The sequence below is a fragment of the Myotis davidii genome, unplaced genomic scaffold (assembly GCF_000327345.1).
Source record: "Myotis davidii unplaced genomic scaffold, ASM32734v1 scaffold327, whole genome shotgun sequence".
In the NCBI taxonomy this organism is placed as follows: Eukaryota; Metazoa; Chordata; class Mammalia; order Chiroptera; family Vespertilionidae; genus Myotis; species Myotis davidii.
Genome location: NW_006298628.1, coordinates 3,779,983 through 3,787,993, shown reverse-complemented (window position 1 = coordinate 3,787,993; position 8,011 = coordinate 3,779,983). Strand labels below are relative to the sequence as shown.

Genomic DNA, 8,011 nt, shown 5'->3' with positions numbered 1-8,011 from the left:
AGCCCCACCCCCACCCCAGGGAGCCAGACGTTAAATATTTATCAGCACACCACTGAATACCTATGTGTCTTTGTTGTGTGCCACAGGGTCTGGAAGGAAACACCACACTGTTCACCAGCAGCTCCGCAGATGCTCAAAGCTGGGCCCTGAAGCCAGATGCCTGGGCCCTAATCCTGGCTCCAACCCCTACAACCTGTGAGGCCCTGGGCAGGTCAGTTAACCTCTGTGTGCCTCAGTTTCCTCATCTGTGAGGTGGAGATAGAAGTGCCTGCCTCAGGGAGTCGTTGTAGGGAGCAGTGCATGGCACAGAGGAAACGCTCAGAGAATGTTACCGTAACCTCAGGGGACGGGAGGAGGAGGAGGACAGGGACCTTGGGTTGGTTTGTATCTGCACTACCTGTTTTTCACAAGCGCATGTTTCTTTTGTATTAAAACAAACCCCCTCCAATAACACCAACAAACCCAATTTAAAAAGTGGTCAGAGTGTCGTCCCTCCTCCCATTTCTCCACTCCCACCCCCTACTCACCGTCAGTGAAAAGAGGCTCAGGTAGCTTTCGGAAGAAGGACTTAAGCAGGCTGCTGATCACGTTGAGGTCTTGCCAGCGCTGCAGAGGGAGCAAAGAAGTCAGGCCACAGGTAGGGCCCGCCCGGGTGCCCTGCCTCCATGCTAGTCCAGCCCTAGAGCCCAGCCCAGGCCAGGCCTTCTCTGGGGTCCACTTACACCCAAGCTCTGCCCTGACCAGGGATCTCTGGGCAAAGGCCACTCATGGGGGAGCCGAACAGAGTCCCTGGCTAGCCCCCTGACCACCCGGCCCCAGTCCCTCTCCGCTCCAGCCAGCCCAATGAGCGCCAACATTTGCTCACCCACAGAAAGTACCAGGTGCCTTCTTTGGTACAGGCACTGAGAGGGACAGGGAAGGAAACCCATCCCCCTGCAAGCCGGCCCATTGGACCTCCATTGTGCCTACTTAGTGCCAACTCCTGCTTCCTGATTAGCAGAGGAGAGCCATCCGTGCACACCTCTCTCCTTGTCCCTGACACAGCACACGCTCACGCTGGCGCCTTCCTGCCCCAGGCCCTTTGCACTTGCTGGCCCCCTCCTAGAGCTCTCCTCCCACAGCCTGCCGATGACGAGCTCCTAACACCTCTTCAGAGAGGCCTGTTCCGACTGTTACAGCTAAAGCGGCGCCATCGCCACCGCCCTGCCACCTGTGCCACAGCCCTTTGTTTCTTCCATGGCACGCGCCACCATGTGTCGTTATCGTGTGCATTTGTTTCCTTGTCCTGCCTGCCTGCCTGCATGCCTGCCTGCCTGGGGCAGGGATCCACGAGGGGCAGGGATCCACGAGGGGCAGGGATCCATGAGGGGCAGGGATCCTATCTGTCCTATCCCCACTGTGTTCCTATCACCCAGCAGCTCTGCTAGCCTGGCACTTAAAAGGTCTAAGTCAGCAGCTCTCAACCAGGGTGGCTCTGCCCCTCAGGGACAGTGCCATTGGCATCTAGTGGCTGGAGGCCGGGGATGCTGCTAACCCCCCTCCAATGCACAGGACAGCCTCCTGCAACAAAGAATTATTCTGTCCCAAGTTTCACGGTTGAGAAAACCCTGATCTGATTCAATGGCTGTTGAAGACAAGAATGAACAGCTGGGTCATTGTCCCTTCTTTCCACCAGGGGGCACCATCACCCTGCACAAAGTCCAGGATAACACCCTTGATGGGAACTGCTCAGAGAAACTCGTGCCCAGAAAACAACACAGACACACAACAGGCTTTCACCTCAACAACAGGCACATTCAGAGACACACGGCTCCACAAAATACAAACTCGTTGCAGTGGATCCATAGCTTAATGCCGGCCATGCCACATGTCCTCCCCTCCCCACAGCGTCAGCAGGAGTCAGAGTCACCCACACGCAAAGCTTGACTTCCAGCACTGCACCACCCCACGGACGAACACCACCACTGACACCCAAGGCCCAACCACACACCCAATAGCTGGCCACGCCCCCACCCCTGGGCCCTCTTCTCCTGGGCTGTGGCCCAGCTAATGTGCTTCAGTGTATACTCCCCCTTCCTGGTCAGCACCTGCCCACTTCCCTCCACCACCCCCTGGCCCTGATGCGTGGGCTCTTCTCATGGCCTTGCCTGTTTCGTGACCCTTCCTCTGTGCAAGTACCTACCCCTCGTCCCCAGCCTCAATCTGCCCACTTCAGGGCCTGGTCCTTGGACTGCTGATACCCACATAGCAGCTCCTGATACCCACATAGCAGCTCCCTCCATCGTCTCACCTGCAAGCCCCAGCATGACCCCCTGCCCACTCACCAGTCCACTCTTGGTCTCGTATCTGATGATGCCATCACCCCAGGTGGGTGACTCATCATCACCCCAAATCCAATGGGGCCACTCCCTGCCACAGCCTCCCTCTTCTGTCCTATTTCCCAATTTCTGCCAGAGGTAGATACTACCAGCCCCAGCTCAAACTGTTGGCTCTTCTTGCCCCTCCTTCCTCCCTCGTATGCAGCCAACTCTCAGAGCGGCTCCCATCCATCCTCCTCTTTCTCCGAGGACCACTGAGTCCACTTCCAATATATCAGCGATTTCTTTCCTAGGCGCCCTGCTCTGGGCCTTGCATTGGCACAAACGGAAGCTCTTCTCTTCCTCAGACCCCACTCTCATCTATGCCTCCCCATCGAAGGCTTCCTATTATGCACTGGATCAAGGTCAAAGGCTTCAGTGAAGCCATCGAAAGCCTCTGTCTCGCCCTCCCCACTGCCACGCCCAGGAGTGAGGTCTATTCTCTGCCCCCAGGCTTGGACCCTTCTCTGGGATTTCAGAAAATGCCATCATGCCTGCCTGGGCTGCCTTCCTGCCCGCCTGCCCCCCTTCCCATTCCTCCTTCAAAGATTCAAACACTCCAGCCTGCCATCTGCTCCCGCACTCAGCATCCTCCTTCCTCGTCGCACAATCTGGTCCTTGATGCGAGACCAGCCTTTTCTCTTGCCCACGATTTCACACACACTTGCCTTGTCTCCACCTTCCCTCCCCCAGGACAGGAAGAGGTTTCATGGTATGTGACTCATGAGACTTCAGTGCCCAGATCCGTGGTTTCCCAAAACCTCGTTTTCAGCTGGAGCCCCTTTTGTTAAATAAAATAACACGTGAAAACCCGATTGTATATGGAAACCCCATAAGGTGGGGTTGCTCTAGTTCAAGCGAGGATCGGGGGTCCTGACCCGGCCCTGGCCTCCCACAGCCCCTCTAGAGAAACGTAAGATTCTGGAAAACACAGTTTGAGAACCACCGCCCTGCTGCAAACTCTCAAGTGTGGCTGTCAGAGTCAGGAGCTCCCCTCCTGTGATCAGCCACGTCCTTTCCCTTCTTGCAGCCCCCAAATTGCTGGCCACTTCAGAAAACACCATATTCTTCCCTCCTTCTAAGCCAGGAGCCTGCAAACCACGGCCCATCTGTCACATCCACCCAGCGGCCAGTTCCCGCATGGCCCTTAAGAATGAATTTTATTTATTTTTCTTTTCTATTTTTGTTTTTTCGTATTTTAAGAATGGATTTTACATTTTTAAAGGATCATTGGGAGCGGGGGAGGAAGAGACAACAAAACAAAAAAAGGAGGAGGAAGCGAAGAAAGGTATGCAACCGAGACTGTGTAGTAACTAAATCCCAAAATACTTACTGCGTGGCCCTTGACAGAAAAGGTATGTAGACTGACAACAAGCCTTCAGAGTTTATGCCTTTGCTGAGGCCATCCCTCTGCCTGGAATGCCCTTACCGGGCTGGCTTTCTCTTGCTTTTCGTGAACTCTGCTCATCCTTAAGGCCCCAAACCCTGCTGCCAGCCGGCCTCTGTCTCAGGGCTTCCTAGGCCCTGATGGCATCTATCTGTTCAACTTCAGTTGGGGCGATGCCATCCTCAGGGCTGGACAGCAAGGGCAAGTCCTGTCCTACCCATCTTGGTGCCCTGGCCCAGTGCTAGGCACATTGCAGGGTACGATAAGCACAAAAGACACACACACACACACCACCTCAGCCCCCCTCCCCCGGCTCCCCCAGCCATGCCCACCTCATCTTGCAGGTTGATGTCACCGGGCCCGCGGTTGAGCTGCTCCTGCAGGCTGGACACCACGGCGTTGTTGCCGGGCACTCGGTAAATGCCCGTGGACTCCAGCCCTCGCGCCTCCACGATGCGACAGCACGCAGCCACGATCAGGGGGACATGCTGGGGACACGGGCAGGGCAGGGTGTGAGGGAGGGTGAGAGCAGCATTCTCCACCAGTGGGCCAGAGGAGGTGGGGAGATCAAGCCGGGGCCAGTGCAAGGCCCAGCTGCTGCCAGGAACCCTCTAGGGCAGCGGTTCTCAACCTGTGGGTCAAAACCCCTTTGGGGGTCGAACGCAGGTGTGGGCAGGGCTGGCTCCTCCTGGAGGCTCCCGGGGAGAGTCTGGTCCTACCTTTTCTGGCTTCGAGAGGCCACTGCATTCCTTGTTCATGGTCCTGCACCTTCCCAATGTCTGGTCTTATTGTCACATCTCATTCTTTGATTTTGACTCTCTTGCCTTCCTCTAGAAAAGCGGTTCTCAACCTGTGGGTTGCGACCCCTTTGGGGGTCGAACGACCCTTTCACAGGGGTCGCCTAAGACCACTGGAAAACACATATATAATTACATATTGTTTTTGTGATTAATCACTGTGCTTTAATTATGTTCAATTTGTAGCAATGAAATGGGGGTCACTACAACATGAGGAACTGTATTAAAGGGTCACGGCATTAGGAAGGTTGAGAACCACTGTTGTATGGGGACAAAGGCCCTCGCCGCCTCCAGTCTGGGGCTAGAAGTAACCCCCACGCCTCGCCCTGGTCTGAGGAGGGGCACTGGCCAGGGGTCAGGGGTTCCGGGCTCGGCCTCAGCTCTGCTGCTCCCTCTCTCCCCTTCCCCGGCTGTGTCTGTGAGAGAAGGTGGACAGCTGCCACCAAGTCCCTTTCGGCTCTGTCTCCCCCTTCCCCTGCCTGCTCTGCCCCGTGGTGGGGACCCACCTGGTTCTCCGTGGCTGGCTGGCACTCCTCTAGCCGGATCCCGAATGCCCTGGGGGCTGCCTTCTTATTCTTCTTGATGATGTTAATGCCCCAGGGGCTTTTGGGGGCAGCAACACTGTCATCTGGAGGGGGAGGCAGAGAGCCCCAGGGTGAGCTGGGCCCAGGGAGGGGGAGCGGCCACACTCACCCACAGCATTCACACGTGTCTGGACATGTGGGGACTCTGCCAGAGTAGCCACTGGGATGCTGAGGGCTGATGGGAAACAATATACCAAGTGTGAAGGCCAAAGGAAAGAGGGCTCTAACCCGGAGGAGGGAGGCCTCAGCATTAGGTCAGGACCTCTGTGTGGCCTCCAGGGCTAACCCGATGAGGCAGAGCCATTGAGTCTATCATACCCAAAGGAAGGGCTTCCTATAGCCAAACGAGTGTGTGATGATGGAAAAGGCTACATCCCGAGAGAACGAGCCTCCTGCCCCTGAAGGGACACAGCAGAGACTGGGTGACTGTCCAGGGATGTCTTGGAGGGAAATCAGGCTCCAGGCCCTTCCAACCCTGAGACTGAGAACCCCAGAACCTCACAGGCATCCACATATGGGCAGACACAGCGGGATAACCCTGGCACACACATGCACACACTCAAACACACACACACACACTCACACACACACTCACACACACACACTCACACACACACTCACACTCACACTCACACACACACTCACACACACACACTCACACACACACTCACACTCACACTCACACACACACTCACACACACACACTCACACACACACTCACACTCACACTCACACACACACTCACACACACACACTCACACACACACTCACACTCACACTCACACACACACTCACACACACACACTCACACACACACTCACACTCACACTCACACACACACTCACACACACACACTCACACACACACTCACACTCACACTCACACACACACTCACACACACACACTCACACACACACTCACACTCACACTCACACACACACTCACACACACTCACACACACACTCACACACACACTCACATACACACACCCACTCACACACACGCACACCCACTCACACACACACACACTCACACACACACACTCTCACAGGCCTTCTGCTCCCTTGCAGACTCACAGAGCTGACCTCACTCTCCCAGCCGCATGCATGTCACCCCCTTAGCAGCCGCCTCCTACCCTTGCTCCCTGCAGGCTGGTCCTGAGTCCTGATGCCACGCGCTGCACTCTGTTTGAGGAACTCAGACTTGAGGCCCCCCAGGCCCCGAGAGCCTTTTGGGGAGGAATCAGCTTTGGGCCCAGAGCTATGGCTGCACAGGAAGAGGGGGAAAGGAGGGGGTCTTCATCCGGTGACCCAGCATGTCACCTTCCCTGGCCTCCCACCACGAGGGACCTCCCCTCTACCCGGAGGCAAACCCTCCTTGCCCTTCTGGGGACTGGAGGCCCCAAGTTCCCTGCCACCCCCCTTCCTGTCCCCGGGGGCTTCCCTCCTTGGAGGTGAGCCAGGAGGATGACCTAGGCCTGGAGTGCCTCCCTCCGGCCCCCCGTAGCCAGGCCTGCTCCACGGGGCTGGGCTCACCTCACTTTTCGGTAATCATTAAGCTTCTTGCTGATCAGAGCTTGGTTGGCACAGCCGGGGTCCTGGAGGAGCGGAAGAGAGCGCAGATGTGGTCAGTGCCCGCACAGCCCGCCCCAGAACCCATCCCGGCTCCTGCCTCAGCCTCGCCGCCCTCTCCTCCACCTGCCGGCTGGAAGGCACAGACCCTGGAGCGAGCACGACCAGGGCTGTGTGGCCTGGGTCACCCACTTAGCTTCTCTGAGCCTCAGTCCCCTGGGCAGTGACATGGGAGGGATAACATCGCCACCTTAGGGTTTGGGTGCAGAATTGCGCACAGCACTCCTCACAGCCCTGCCAAGGCCCAGGAGAGGTGCCCCAGGAGGGCAGCTATCGCGGTCAGGAAAGCGGCTTGGGACCCTTGACCATGCCTTGCTGGGGACAGCCCAGCCACGCCTCCCAGAGCAGGGCCCAGATCCCAGGCACGCTCCTCCTTGCCGGGAGCAAAGAGACCATGTCGTGGGGGCCGGGGGTGGGGGTGGGGGGAGAGCCTGGCTCAGTGGGAGACTATGTCCCCAACAAGAGGGTCTGTGGCCCAGAGGCTGGGCACGCATGGCCAGGCAGAGCCCCATGCCCAGGCCCCACGCAATCTTGTGCAGGTGCGTCCAGATACTTGTGTGTGGGCACTTGGCCAAGGAGGGGCCGAGTGGAGCGGAAACACCAGCCCCGGGCCCCTGGTGTGCAGCTGCCCAGGAAGGGGCACCACTTTTTCCAATTCTCCAGAGTCCCTGCCACAGCCTTGGCTCAGGGCCTGCTGCCCGCTGCCAAAGGCCCGGCCTCCTGGCCGCCGCCCAAGGTCAATGTGTTCATGTCCCTGCAGACAGGCCGGTCCTGGCACAAGGACACCTCATTCTGTACCACATTCCGTAGGAAACGCACACACACACCCCCACTGACCTGCAGCGGGGAGCTGAGGCTGGCCTGGGGCTGACCTCTCTGTGCCAGAGCCTGCGCTCATAACAATAATTAATAGGACTAATCATGACGATCATTCCTAGAGCTATCGTCACTGCCCGCCACGGCAGCCTGGAGACGCCGGTGCTCTTCGAGCCACCAAACCCCAGGTGGGCGCAGCTGGCAGCCCATCTAAATGGCAGGGGGGACCGAGGCTCAGCCTGATGAAGGGAGGTCCCTGGCAGGTGAGCGGTGGCCCCGGGGCCCGCGCTGGCCTCCCTGGCCCCGTGCGGGCTGGGCCGGGCCCTCACCTCGCCCTCGGCCCTGCTGTTCTCTCGGATCGCTCTGATCCAGCCCAGCATGTCATCCCGGTCCTCAGCCTGAAAGAGATATTCACAGAAGTCAGCGGTGGTCAGCCGGA

At 57.9% G+C, this 8,011-nt stretch overlaps 1 protein-coding gene across 5 annotated transcripts in view; it reads right to left on the bottom strand.

Moving 5' to 3' along the window:
* The window catches only part of ARHGAP23 (Rho GTPase activating protein 23), a 55,857-nt gene that overhangs the window by 28,998 nt on the left and 18,848 nt on the right, over positions 1-8,011 (bottom strand). For all 5 annotated transcript variants that reach the window (XM_006774276.2, XM_015570875.1, XM_006774275.2 and 2 more), the window contains 6 exons: positions 7,902-7,970; positions 6,661-6,722; positions 6,261-6,391; positions 5,048-5,169; positions 4,077-4,232; positions 528-606 (listed from right to left, as the gene is read on the bottom strand). In XM_006774276.2, the coding sequence (XP_006774339.2) occupies positions 528-606; positions 4,077-4,232; positions 5,048-5,169; positions 6,261-6,391; positions 6,661-6,722; positions 7,902-7,970 (619 nt within the window). The remainder of the gene's footprint in view (positions 1-527; positions 607-4,076; positions 4,233-5,047; positions 5,170-6,260; positions 6,392-6,660; positions 6,723-7,901; positions 7,971-8,011) is intronic.